Consider the following 14,755-nt stretch of genomic DNA (forward strand, 5'->3'; position numbering starts at 1 on the left):
TGCTTGACCTAATTTCTTCCTCTAGTTCCTTCTCCTGGTGCCAACACACTGCCCAGTGTAGCTCCCTTGTAGTTATACCCACAGATCTGCAATATGGACTTAGCTCTGAGCCCAGGCAGGCTGTGTGTGTGTGACTCCCATGCCTGCTGCTCCTACTAATGCCAACAGCAGATGAGTGAGCAGGTGGCATGCAGAAGATTTCTAATGCAGATCAGGAGAGCAGAACTTCCCACAGTTATTATGATTAAAAACCCACATTTGTACCTATTTTTCTTTTTGCATTCCTTCAAATCAAATAAAGCCAGGTTTCGTAATTAAGTCAAACCCCATAACTGGTTGCTGCAGTCAGCCCCAATCCAATTTTCAGTCTCAGCTATAACTCACTCCTAGACTCTAGAATCAGTTAAAGTTGACTCCAATCCAGCAATTTCTCAAGCTCTGCCTTTAAAACTCTAACTTGAAAATGAGCCTGTACCACCCAAGAGCACTGCTCTCACAAAACAATGCTGCATCAGTGCTCTGCTTTGTCCCCCTCTCCCCCTGCTCTGACAGCCACTGACAGGATATAGATATATGACTCAGTGGCAGCAGGACAAGGCAGAGGCTCCAGGGGCAGAGACCTTCTGGCAGCACAATAGGAAGCCTCATTCAGTAAACTCCCAAGGGCAACTTAGGCATGGAAACTTAGTGAAAAAAAGAGAACAGCAAAAACATGAAAAAAAAATCCTGCCCCCCAAACTGCTAAACAATAAAATCACACATCTCAAGGCCCTTCCTGCATTCCCATCCAATCACTTCAATCCCTAAATGATGTTTTTTGTCACCAGCTCAACCAGCTCAGGTGGTCTCTGAAAATCTAGTTGTAACTTTGCTGCTCCACAGCCAGTCACTGTCTGCACAGGTTCTGGACTTGTCTGATAACGCCATGGATGGTGTGCAAGGAAAACCAGCAACATGGATGGATGGATGCACACACACACACACACACACACACACACACAAAGTGCCTGCAACTTCTCTGGTTTCTCAAGCAGAGCAGGCCACCTGCAGGTACTCCTCTGATCCATGGTGCACCACAGCCCACAATTTGAAAATTGCTTGTCCCAGGTGCACCTGTCACACTTAATCACATTTATTGTATTGCTATCCAAGTATTCAGAGCCTGGAATGTGTCAAACCCTGCTGGTTTTAAGTAAACAAATGTCAGGGTAGCATAGCTTTTATAATCTACTTAAAACATATTACTTTTGTATCTCAAACAAGATCTCACAGTTTTAGTTCCCCCTATAAATCATCCTATACACCTAACACCTGCTCTTCCAACAAAAGAGTACATTAAAAGGCTTTAATGATTAGAAAGAAAATAAGTTTTTCTAAGGGCCACCTGGAAACACAAATGCAGGGCATATGTCTTTCTGTGTACCAGGAATTATACTGTCAGTCACATTTAAATAAGATATGTACATTCTGTACTGTTCTTCCTGCTATGTTTGAATAAAGAATAAACAGCCCCAAGGGTGCACAATATTTTCATATTTCAGTGTGCACTGGGAAGAATATCCTTTCAATGTTACTTGTCCAGAGGAAAGCAGTCCTTTTTTCAACTAGTCATTATTCACTACCAAAGAAAAACTATATAAAAGATGTCTTTATCAACGGATATTTTTTCATGTTATAATTATTATTCTGCTCCCATCAATGAGTGAGTGACAAAAAGAATCTTTACTCTGGAAGTCTAATTGTGTAAGCAAACTGGTAACAGTACAGGTGGTCTAAAGTTAAAATGGAAGCTCTAATCTTCAGTTTACTTTTCAAGTGTAAGACAGCCTTGACTGTGCAGCTCAGGAATATTCCCTGCCTGAGCATCAACAGACAGGAGCAGTGCAGAGCTGAGGAAAGGCCATGAGAGTGCAATATCCTGTACAACTGAGCTCCCACTGAAGCATGCAGGACACCACAAACCCAGTGATTTAAGTGAACTATCATGCAGCTTTCAGCAAATGGAGTTTACCTTGAGGTTTGGGTTTGGTAAGCTTCCCACAGGGTTTTGAGATTGTGACAGTCTTCTGGCAGTCAGCGTTATGAAGGGCTCTCTTTAGGTTCCCAGTCCGAGTCTTCAGGGCCGTGTTCAAGTCACATTCTCCCCAGGCCTGGAACTGGTACTTGCACTCCGCTGCAGCAAGGGAAAAAAACGGCAAAATTTAAAACACAATGACTGAGCATGAAAACAAAAATGTTGTGAGTCTAATAGGACATCACAGGCAGCTGGTGCTTACAGACAAAAAGATGTGTAACTGAAGAATCCCAAGAAAACTTTAAAGATTATTTGCGGTGGTAATTGCAGTTTCCCCCCCTCCCCAGTGCTTTAAAATTTAATCCTCTTGCTTTTGCATGGATATTGCACTTTTTTGGCGTATAAAGAGAAATCGATTCAGCTATGAATATGAACAGAACAACGACAAAAAAGTAAGAAACAGCAGAACAACAGTTTGAAATGTAGTTTACATTCCATATGTTTGTTTCTCCATTTGTGTAACACCAGAGGTTACCAAATAAAGCTTGAACAGTTTCTAGAATGCATGTGCACCCATAAACTTCTCAAGTCTAAAACTGCAGCACTGATTGTGTTGGTAAGGTCACAATAATTTCAAAATCATGCAAGCTGTTTACTAGTTAAAAAAGCCAAGTTTGCAAGAATAATCGAATTTGAGTTTTGGACAGACATCTTGTCCAGGACAGATTTGACGTATCTTCCCAAACTGGTACATAAAACCCTCTGAACTGAATGTTAAAAATGAAATACCCTGGTTTGGAATGATAAAAATACACTGGTCTTCACTCCCTCCTTTCACTGCACACACAGGTAGCCAGCCCCCCATGCTCCACATCACACATTGTAAAGTCTGTGATAACCATCGCAGAGGTTCACAGCTGTGAACTTGCACTGCTGCCCTAAACAGGGCTGAACACCACAGAGAGCAGATCCCAGCATGCAGGAAGGCAGAGTTTGTAATAAGTAAGTTATAGGGACTCTCTGCAGAGGAACTCTGAGTTAGCTGCCTTCTGATGCCCTGCACGTTCTAGCTCCGATGAACCAGAAATGCAGGACTAACGCCTTCTCCAAGACATCTGCAGAACTAAGCAGAAAAAACAGACTGGCTGCTTGATACTCAAAATAAAAACCAAAGTAAATCCCTTAAGAGAGGGATACTGACCTCCAAATTGCTTCTTCCAGTTGCAGGGAATCTTACACTTCTGAGTCTTGGTGGTTTGTTTGCACTCAGCTCCAGTGCGGGTGCCCTCGCGTGTCCCCAGGCCGCAGTCACCGCTGGTGGGCACGCAGACACTCCACTGCCATTCCCCACAGTCAGACTTCTTCGCCTTTTTCTCTGGATGAAGACAAGAAACCAAGCAAGAGAAGGTCTCAGTACCCAAAGCATACAGAGAAGTTGCCTAAACTTAAACAAAGTCACAGCACCTGGAAGGGTGAGTAAGGAAGACGTTTGTAACACAATGGCCTTAAAAGCAAAAGGTCTGACATCCTCTTCACAATTCTGCAGAGACAGATCAGCCCCTTTGAGTCCAAAGCAGGATGATCATTCAAACTCAGTCCCACTGCCATGTTTACTAGTCCATTCAGATATTCTCAAGTGGATTCTCATCTTCAGAAATCTAAAAACCCACAGGGATCACTGACCAAAACAGTAGAATGGGTCTCACTCAGAAAGCTCTGTCTCCAGTAGCTGGTGGCATGCAAATATCCTCAGTTCCAGCTGAAGCACTATACACTATACAATGAGAAATCTATGTGCTGAAATTGTGTATCAGAGGATTTGAACACCTCCAGGAAACAGGTGTCAGATGCAAACTTTTGATTTGCTATACCATGTCATATTTTATAACAGTATACTTCATAGGCAAAGGAGCTACATGGAGAAGTACACTTGAAGTGCTCTTAATTCAGGTGGGTTTGTTGCTCAGGGAAAAAAGTAAGGATCATGATTTTATTTAGATCCTTAAACAAAGTCTTATGAGGAAAGATAGCAATGTTATCAAACCCAAGGATTCACAAAAATAATTACTTAGGACCCTAAATTATCACAAGTAACTGTAAATATATAAAATTTCTTTTCTTTTAGGTCTTGCGTGTTTATGTTACCATTTTCTCATATTTCCACAAAGCCAAAATGGTTAAAAAGCTCCTTTTTTTTACTGGGAACACTAATTCTGATGGACTCACAGTTCATACTATCTGGTCAATATAAGTCGCCTGAAAATAATAAGACCTTAAGAAAAACACGTTCTTTAAAAAATGTCAAAACTGAGTTTGACAGATATGAATTTTCCACCCTGGGCCAGTTTCTCTTATAATGAGGTCTGAGTTCATCACTGACAGAAAGCAACTACTGCTGGATGTCTGCCTGTCTGTGCAACAGCGAGTTAGTACAATTCTTTGTCAGAGGATTTCCACATCACATGGCATTAGTGTAGCACTGACATATATAACACTGAGCAAGTGACATAACTGCTCTTTCATCACTCCTGTTTGGTTCCCCCTAAGTCAAGCATGAAACCATTCACAGAGCACATTTTAAGCTGCTTTGCACTATCCACTGTGTGATAAACCACAGACTCCAGTCTCTGGGGCTGTCAAGCTGCCACTTGACATGGAAACCCCTTTCTGCTTCCCTATTTAACACAGAACAGCATGTCACAGCCAAAAATCCTACCCTGATGTCAAAAGGCTAACAAATGACCTGATTTCATAACAAAACCAGAAGCATTTGACATTCTCACACACATGCAATCTATCTTGGGGATTAACTCTGAATCAGACTGGACCTTACCTGGTTTCTCTTTCTTGCCAGCCTCAGTGGTACTCACGGCTGCCAGAAGGAAAACGAGTGCCAGGAGGGCAGCTGTGAACATTCGACGTTGCTGCTGTTGCTGTTTCATTCTGCAGATCAATGACAGAGAGGAAGAAAAATGGTCAGTGAGACTGTAAAAACTGGGACTCCAACTAAAGCATTTTTGGGAAGCTCTGCTTCAGGACCGCAAGATACAAGCAGGTCAGACATAATTAGCTATTGCCAGAATGGGCAATTATCTCCACTCCAGAGAAAATACAGAGATTTTTAACTATTTTCCAGCCTGTGTACCAAATCCCTAATCTCCATCACTGATGTTATTGGAGGAGTTTTGCCACAGGAGGTTCTGTAACTACTGCTTGTCTTCTAAAACCCTGTTAGAGAAACAAGGATCCTGACAGGTCTGGAACCCCTCTCTTCTTTTCTGACCTCTGGCTATGTAATAATAAGCAAAACATACACTTCATTTTTCAGTTTATCAATTCATATGAGGTAGGAAACACTCTACTGTCTACCTTGCAAGGGTTGAAGTTCCTATTAGGCTTAGGTGACATCTGAAAAGAGCTTCTTTCACAAAAACTTATATAGGTGATATGTGATGCATTATCTTAATTGTCATTGGCATGTTGCTGCATACTTCTTCCTTCCCCTCCAATTAGTGTCTCTTCATAATATAAATTAAGCTAATTGTTTGAAACGCAAAGTAGGCACAGAGATAGGACTTGCACATGCTGCTAGAGGCTATTCACAGCATGCTAATAAACCTCAAATCTGGATTTGGGAAGTAAATATTCAAATACAAAAAGGTATTAAATACATTTGCTTGGGATTGAAGCATCAGTCACCAAAAGTCATTCTGAGCTTTCCCTTTCCCGTTTCTATAATTTGCACTATCTCATTTTGGCACTGTTTAACAGAACACAGGGCCTTCAATACATATGTTAAAAATAAGGAAGCTCCCCCTTTCCTAGAGACATCTCTCCAGTAGGCAGCCAGGTACCAAGATAGTGGACTAGAGATTGCTTGGATGAAAGGAAGGTTTCTCCAATTTTTTTGTTTTGTTTTTCTTCAAACCAGGACCCATGATGTTCATGTTACACCACCCTTCAGAGGAGGGGTAACAGTGCCACTAAGACAGTCTTTAACTAGACTGATATTTACAGAGAGTTTAATGGCAGCCTGATCTCATTCTGCTGAGCACAGCAGCCGTGGAGGAGAAATATTTCTCAACATGAACAAAGAACAAAATGTATTTGAAATTTAATTTGGCACTCCTCAGTATTCTCTGCTGGCAACCTCTTGGTCAAATGCAACATAATTGTAACTGACATGGAAAACAGGAGAGGAATCCCAAACATGGAGACTTTAAAGTATCTGGCTTTAATATCATTCTAGAAGTCAGATGAGACAACTTAATAGCTGTGTTGAAATAAAGTTCATTTGAAGACTGCAAGAGGCCTGGCATTCAAATGTCTGAAAGAGCTGTCATTAGGACCAGTTTCATTTACTTCAAAAGAAAGTATCATTTCCCATGAAGAAGAAGAAAGCACCACCATTGTTTCCAGCAAACTCAGAGCCCAGAGTAGAGCACGTGAGTTGCCAGAGAGCTTGGGTTTGTTTTTCCTTTTCTTCTGCTGCATGTTTCCACTCAGAGCCTCTCATGTTTCACAGAAAAGTAATAAAATAAATGAAATAGATAAATTAAAAAAAACATTAAAAAAGCAATTAAAAACTAAATATGCAACCTGCCTTTTAGCCCAGCTTACTTAAAATTGCTTTTCCATAATCAAATGAGCACCTCTTTCACGAGGAAAGACTGAGAGAATTGTGTTTGTGCAGCCTAAGAAAGAGAAGGCTTGGGTGACCTAATTGCAGACTTCCAGGACCTAAAGGGAGCTCCTGAGAAAGGTGAAGAGAGGAGCATGTAGTGACAGAACAAAGAGGAATTAATTCAAATTGAGAGTAGGGTTAGATTAGATATTAGGGAAAAAATCTTTACTGTGACCGTGATGAGGCACTGAACAGGTTATCCAAGGAAGTTGTGAAAGCCTTATCCCTGGAAGTGTGCAAGGCTAAGTTGGATGGAGTGCTGAGCAAAAAGGTGTCCCAGCCCATGGAAGGGGGTTGGAATTAAATGATCCTCAAGGTCCCTTCCAATCCAAACCATTCTATGATTCAAACACAGTTGCTGTACTATTTAAAAATCAAACTCCACACTCCGTTGCTTTCCTTTGGGGGAGCTTCCCCACCAGTAGCACTGCACGTCCCCTAACACCCCATTTTCACTATAATTTGTCTTCTCACTTCATCTCTTCTGATCAGCTTCCCAGAATCCTTTGTTGAAGGAGAGAGTTAATTTCATGGAAACACGTATAGCAGGAGATACAAACATTCTCCTATCTCAAGTCACTGTCTGCTGGGTGTCAGAAGCTGAAGCAAAGGCAGCACTCGTGGTTTCACTCTGCAGGATGCCACCAAATACCAGAGATGGTCACAGTTTTGGCCCTGCCTCCTACATCCCTGCTGCCCACCCCAGGGACCTGGGATGTGGTCACACATACCCCAGAGGCTCCCCAGTCACTGGGAGTCATGGATAATTGTTACTAGGGAAGCTGCCTCATATTAAGTTGAAAGGGACTCAAATTTAAATCAGACTGACATTCTTTTCAGCAAAACAGATGGGGAGAATAGTTTGGTTTTGGAGTCTGAAACATTCCAGAAGCCCTATAAACAAAACCCCACAGAGCCTTAATATAGCATGTTTTCCTAAGACTCAAGACTCCCCTACAGCCAAAACACTTGCCAAATGTCTAATGCAAACACTAAACCTGCAGAGATATAGATATTTTGTCTCTCTGCAGAGACCCAGGCTGCTTCCTGAAGTGCCTTTCCTCTACCCACAAGTGAAAAGCCATGTTGTACAAATGGAGACTTTGCCTCACGCCACACCAACACCTCGAAGATGATGTAACCAATACAACCACAGAAAACCATTTAACTGTTTTGCAATGGTAAACAGCAAAGGTGGGTGCTCTCACAAAATTACAAGCAGCCCATATGTAGTACTCACAAAATAGTAGGGTTTTTTTCCAAAAGGCTAGAAAATGCCATCTACCAGCAAGTATGTGAGTCCAATGTTCAGTTTTTCTTGCAAATATTTTAGTTGGCAGGTAAAAGATAGATTAAGATAAAAAGTCACCAGCCCAGACTTGTTTCTGCAAACGATATATTCTACTGACAATAACTGTGTCTTGTTTGGTTTACTTTTTCAAAATTCAAAGGTGACAGTTCTTCCTTTTTATTAGATTCTTTGATAACATTTTCTGTTCAACCATTGATTTAAAGAAATGCCAGAACTGGTAACAGCAATGACACAAAAAGTGTTACACTATATACAAAATGGACTCCTCCTGGATATTTTGATTTTTGTAATGAGCCCTCTGGCTACACCAAGGGTAACAAGTAAATCATGTGCCATGAGAGGAAAGCATCTCTAAAATCCTGTATGACAGCCCCTAAACAGAGCAAGGTGGCAACATTTAAACAAATGGCAGAGGTATTTACAGCCTAAGAAAGACAAAGATAAAAGTGAAAGAAAGAAAAGAGATTTTTGAGACGTGGGCTGCTACAGGAAACTTCAGAAGAGAGAAAAGGTAAAGAGAGAGAAAGAGATTTAGAACAGTTTAAATGGGAAGTTGGAACAACATGAAGAAAAAGAGTGTGAGCAATCACATAAAGAGCACCAAAACAGGAAAGAGAGGAGAGAGAAGTGGTTAATGATAGTTAAACACTAAACCAGAGAGTGTTAAAAAAGCATGAAGTGTAAAATGAAGGGAGAATTGAAGACCAGTTGACATACACCATAGCAAGCAGCTTCTGGCAGCAACAATAAGGCGTAAGAATTACTTCAGGCTCACAGTTGATTTCACAGTCAATCTCTGCTTGGAGTAAAAAATGAAAGGAAAATTTTAAAATGGCAAGAAATCAGAGAATTAATGGCTTAATCAACCATCCATCCAGGTTTCAATTATATGTTGAGCCTCAGAAAGAGAATAAGGCAGAAATCACTCCATGGCTGCAGTTTAAGGGACTTTTTGAGCCGAGCTTGAGCCTCCCAATCTGAATGCCACACTAGCCCCAGCCTGATTTTACAATTCCACTGAAGTGGGCAACCCAAGGCAGCACAGGCATTTCCATGCTGTTCTTCTTAGACCTCTGGATCTCTGCTAGACCAGTCAAGCTTGCCAGAGTGACTCAATCTGCACTTAAGACAATTAGCTCACACCCAGGTACTCCTGAATCTGAACAAGTCTTTGCTGAACACAAGCATTCAGAACAAAGCAGAAAACTTTGGATGAAGCTCTATTGGTAAGAAAGAGTTTATTTTTCTTAGCCTGACTGAAGCTGGCATATGCAACACATCCCAGGATCATATATGCCTTTTATAGGTGGCTTTTTTTGCTGTTAATAACTTTAATGCACAAACCCTTCCCTTCATCTGTTCTTTACAAAGCAACTGGCAAGGTCCCAGATTACATAAGCAAATATTTCATTATTAGTCCACATGAGTGCAATCTACCACTCTGAACAATCAGGTCTTCTCACATTATTATAACAACCTGTCCATATCCTCCAGCTTTTCCAGTATAATGTGCCAAACACCAGCTGCGTTGATGATACTGTTAAGCTGCATCTATAGCAAGACTGAAGGTATTGCCATTGCTAATGATGGGCCATGGGCTCTGGAGTGAGTTTCCCAGGGCTCTGGACCAAGGCTTGATGGGATTTGCCCTTTCTGAGCATTCCTTGGCCTGTCCACAGCTTTGTCATGTTTGCTTTAGCTGCAACAGCATTTCTTCTAATTGACCAACCAGCTGTGGCTGATTTGATTTACTTTTCTTTGTCACTGTATGGAGCCACACAGGTTTTCTGACTCTATTATGATAATATCTTATAAAGAATTGCAGGGCTGGTATGTTAGCAAAGGCCTTGAGAAGGGGAGACACAGGATACAGTGCAGAGGAATAGAGATGTGGAAGATATGAGATGGGGCACCAGCTTATCAACAGAGACACTAACACTTGCTATAAACATCTGTCCCAAGGTCAGATGAAGAAATTCAGACACAGACCTGGACAAAACTGGATACAGGGGTAGGAAAGAGAAAGCAGAAATAGTTTCCAATATACCTAAAAGATGTAATCTCTAGGAAGTTTGGATATAACAAGACTGCAGACCAATAAAGAGAGAGAAAGGTATCAAAGCATGCTAGCCAACCTTAAAAAAAACCTCAACCCCAGGCTGATCCTAGAGCAAGGAAACAGCAACATGAACATCCTCCTGGACAAGGACTCCAGAGGATAGCAGGTCACCATAACAATCTCTACCACCCACACCATGAAATCACCAACCTGAGGGCCAAGAAGAGCAGGGGAAGGGTCAGCATAACATCAGGAAAAGCAGTTGAATCTAAGTGTATTTTTAACAATTTAACTGGTGGTGGCATTGTTGTTAACATTATTACAACACCTGCATAGATATAATCTTTTTCTGCAATAATTACATCTGCACTAATAACAATCCTTGGATTAAACCATTAAGATTTAAATTATACTAACAATAAATGTTTGGCTTAATATAACTATATAAAAGGTATGGCTCCTCTTCTGCAGTAAACAATATTTTGAGCTATGACTCCCAGATTCACACACTATTATTTTCATCCCATGACCATGAATAAAAATGCATCCCAGGTGCAGATAAGAAGTTCCTGCAACCCATTATTTTTCTTCAAAACACTGTTCAATTTGAGTCCTCTTTAAACTCTCTGTCCACTTTAGAACTAACTTTTGCATTAATCCTTCTTTTTTCCTGCTTGAATGAATAATTTCTCATCAAGTCCCACAACAAATACTTTAATAAATTACAGTTTGATTAGTGCCAGATTAGTCACATCTACAAAATCAGTTTTTAAATGAGCTAGTTTGGGACATCAATCTCCTTTCAGTAAACACATGCTGTGTTTAATGAAACTTAATATTTAATTCCAGTTCTTAAATTATTCTCCTATTCAAAATGTGCTCTACTTTGCAGTCCATTGAGGGCAGATGTCTGCAGCTACCTGGATCTACTTCTTTCCCTCTTCTTAAATGTAAATATTTTATTTGCTAAACTGCAGTTGTACAACAGCAGGAAATAAAATTTGATCCATGGTTTAATGGTCTTAATGAATCTGAAATGTCACATGCCATTTTTTACAGTGGTCAGAGATGGAAACACAAGTTTTCTCTGTAAAAGAGACATTAAGAGCAGTTAGCTCATGGGAGTTTTACCTCAGAAACACTTGAAGAATCGCACTTGAAGAGTCTTTTGCTTCTGCAGGTCTTTATCTCATTCACCACCTGCTGCATGCCCCTATGTCCCACCTGATCTCCCACATGGAGAACTGAGGCAAAAGCTAGCATGCTTCTGGAGCCAGACCTTTATGAGCCATAATCTTCCAGCTGTAGCATCTTCCCTCTTCCTTCACACACATACACATTTCCTTTGTTGTCTTTATTTACACTAGTAGGGAAATAAAATTAAAAATCTAGATTTGCTCTTCGTTGCCCTTGCAAGATTTAAGCCAGCTTAGTTTTTGGTGAGTCTCAGCAATCTTCTGTGTTTGGACTCTTAAGACACTACTTTATAGGATGATCACAGCCATTTTTTAAAATTTCTGCAAGCTCACAATAGCACTTCAGTGGGCTGATACCCAGTTAGGTATGGAATTCTGCTCTACAGCTTTCTCCCCCACTCTTTTTCTTGAGGAAACAAATATCAATTTTATTTCTAGCTTGATAGAAATAAATCTTAATCAGTCCTTTATTAAAAAAATTTGCATCAGTCCAACACACATCACCAGTTTACTTAATTTCACAAAAGCCAACTTTTAAAATTTAAAACTTTAAGCAGATCTATAGTCATGCTCCTATGCAACATAAAGCAAATCAGCTTGCTAACACTTGATGAAAATGGTTATTTTTAGGGATAAACTTTAAGATGAGATATAAGATCATACTGAATCAAATTCTAAAATAGCTCAGCTCTTTAGAGTTCTATATTAGGTGGTAAAGAAATCACATCAATACATTTTAGCACCTATTACTATTAGCACTTTTTGCCTTCTAATTTAAGTTGTGAACGATAAATCTTTCTGTTATGAAAGATCTCCTTCTATTTTACCTGTGCATAATCACACAAGTTATCTACATCCAACTTTGGGAGACACAAAGCTAGCAGATGTTTTTCCATCCTCCTCCAAGATAAGATTCACCTGACTGCCTTATGTATCACAGAATCACAGAGTGTGCTGACTTGGGAAAGACCCATCAGGACCATCGAGTCCACCCGGCCCTGCACAGGACACCCCAAGAATGACACCCTGTGCCCAGGAAAATCATCCAAACACTTCCTGAGCTCTGTCAGGCTTGGTGCTGACACCACTTCCCTGAGGAACCTGTTCAGTGCCCAACCAGCCTCCGAGGGAAAAACTTCATCCTGGTTATCCAACCTAAACCTCTTCCAACCAACTTCAGGCTGTTTTGTTGAGTCCTGTCCCTGATCACGAGAGGGAAGATACATGCAGTATCTTGTCTTGGTGCCTGCCCCTCCACTTCCCCTCATTGAAGACCACATTGCGGTCTCCCCTCAGTTTCTTCTCCAGGCTGAACAAAACAAGTATACCAATAGCTTGCTTTTATTAATTTACTTAGTGTATATCTTAAATTTCCAGCTATATTTCCTTTGCTGTGGTTTCTCTCTTTTTGGAACCTTTTCTGGACCTTCAACTTCTCTTAACCAGTCATGACTACCACTACAGAGTCTGTGGGGGCTAACCCAATAATTTTCACTTGCAACTATTACACCTCTTCCCGGCTTCTCCAACTAATTTCCCAGGCCACCCACACCTGATATTTCTCTCTGTTCTCACCCAAATGTATTTCAGTTTGCAACTTCTCCTTAACTGCTTTCTACTGTGGTTTATAATCTAATTTAGTTCTTTGCCTCGTCTACCCTGCCATTGTAGTGTCATTCCTTTATCCAATGCAATATCTTTATTTACCTTACTTTTCCTTTCCTGAGTATGAAAAGCAGACATAGATATCACATACCTTTCTCTGTATACATTTTTAAGGGTAAAGCTCACCAAACTCTTCTCAGAGCTCAAAATCTTGAGTCTCCATCATTTTATCACACCTTCACAGACCAAAGAAATCCTGTGTTCATTTAAAACTATTACTATAGCCTTAGTGATCTAAGTCCAAGACTGAACCAAGATTCAAAGAAAGAAAGGATCTTTAATTATAATAACTGACTGTTTAGCCAAATGGTCTCTCTCTGGCTAAAAAACATGTCTTAATCTCATTTATAACAACAGTGATCTTTCAGAATGATTTTTTAAAAGAAAACCTACTATGAAAATGATGAAACACTGAGTTTTCTTCTTTTGACAAAGTAATAAATGAAATTATATTTTACACTTGGGTAGGTAGGTGTGCGTGGGTTGGTCAGTGTATCAAACACTCCCCCATATTTATTCAGAGACCTGCAGCCCCTGCATTTCTGCCCAAAGCAAAACCTGTGTGCTCATTTCTCATACTTCTGTGACTTTTCTGAGAAGGCTTGGTTTCCCCTTGGCCCATAGCAATGAAATTTTGGCAGCTCCATCGCTTACTCCAAACACCGGACACCAGTACTCTGAACCTGTGTGCTAACAAGACAGTTCAAAGCTATGCAGGAAACTGAAAATAAGCTCCCTGCACTTCAGCCCTGGAGCAGAGCCAGCACCCCACCAACAGCCTTCAAGGTCCCCATTTCAAAACACACAACCCAGTGCAGCTGACTGGTCATCCTGTCTGGGAAAATGATAAGAGAATTAATTAGAGAAATTCAACTAGCAGCTACTTTTCAGCTTTTCTTCTTTCCTTCCTCTACCTTGCTTCCACTTGGGGGTAGAGAGAGGGACCATCACACATGGAAGCAGCTCCAGCAATGCTCTCCCTCCACACAGGAGAGGAAAAGCTGCCAAGCAGCAGCTGGCAGGGAAGAGGCAATTGCTTCAAGGTGAGCCAGTGCTGGAAAGAGTTGGGTAAGCAGCAATTTATTTTGCAGTACAGTGGCAAATTTGAAAAACATAAAATTGAGTGTAACTATCTGTTTGTGGCTCCAGATCAGCCAGGGAGATGTGAGAAAGCTCTAGAAGGCTGAAATTATATTTGAAAAACCTTCTGTATTTTTTAAACTAGCATTTATGCTCAGCTACAGCACAGAGCGCCATAAGAACAAGCAAGAATTAAACAGTTAGGTAAAAAGGGAAAAAAAATCATAGCATGACCCTTCTGATAAGCCCAAGGCAAACACTTCACTTCAAAAATTGCAGTGCGGGGGATGACATTTTTCAACATGCAACCAATTCTATATTCTCTTTTCAACATGGACATTATTAAGGGCCAGAAAAATGAGCAATGAGGCCAGGGAATTATGGCAATGCCATAAAAAGAAGTAGGGAACCAAGAGTTACGTGCCTGAAGAAAATTACTAACATGCAAACGCACAAAAAAAAAAGGCAAAAAACAAGGACCTATTAACACATCTCATCTAGTTTTGTTCAAGTAAATAAACTAATTAGTTCATTTGTGGATAACAGTTCCCCTAGTCTTTGATATTTGCTTAGCTGATTGCATATTTGTCTCTCACATCAGGCTAAGGCAAATACACATACTGGGGATATTTTATATTTCTAATTCCCCAGACTCAAATGAATAGTTCAACTTGATAACAGACACCCCTAGGTACATGAGTTCTGCCTTTAAATGCTGAGCATAATTTATACTGGTGCAAGACTC

The 14,755-nt window shown here is 40.6% G+C and overlaps 1 protein-coding gene across 1 annotated transcript in view; it reads right to left on the reverse strand.

The window, feature by feature from the left end:
- Window positions 1-14,755, reverse strand: part of PTN (pleiotrophin) — a 77,602-nt gene that overhangs the window by 19,346 nt on the left and 43,501 nt on the right. Inside the window, exons 2-4 of the mRNA XM_066551123.1 lie at window positions 4,848-4,957; window positions 3,216-3,389; window positions 2,012-2,173 (exon numbers count right to left, since the gene is read on the reverse strand). Of these exons, the coding sequence (XP_066407220.1) occupies window positions 2,012-2,173; window positions 3,216-3,389; window positions 4,848-4,956 (445 nt within the window). The 5' untranslated portion in view covers window position 4,957. The remainder of the gene's footprint in view (window positions 1-2,011; window positions 2,174-3,215; window positions 3,390-4,847; window positions 4,958-14,755) is intronic.

The sequence above is a fragment of the Molothrus aeneus genome, chromosome 5 (assembly GCF_037042795.1).
Source record: "Molothrus aeneus isolate 106 chromosome 5, BPBGC_Maene_1.0, whole genome shotgun sequence".
NCBI lineage: Eukaryota > Metazoa > Chordata > Aves > Passeriformes > Icteridae > Molothrus > Molothrus aeneus.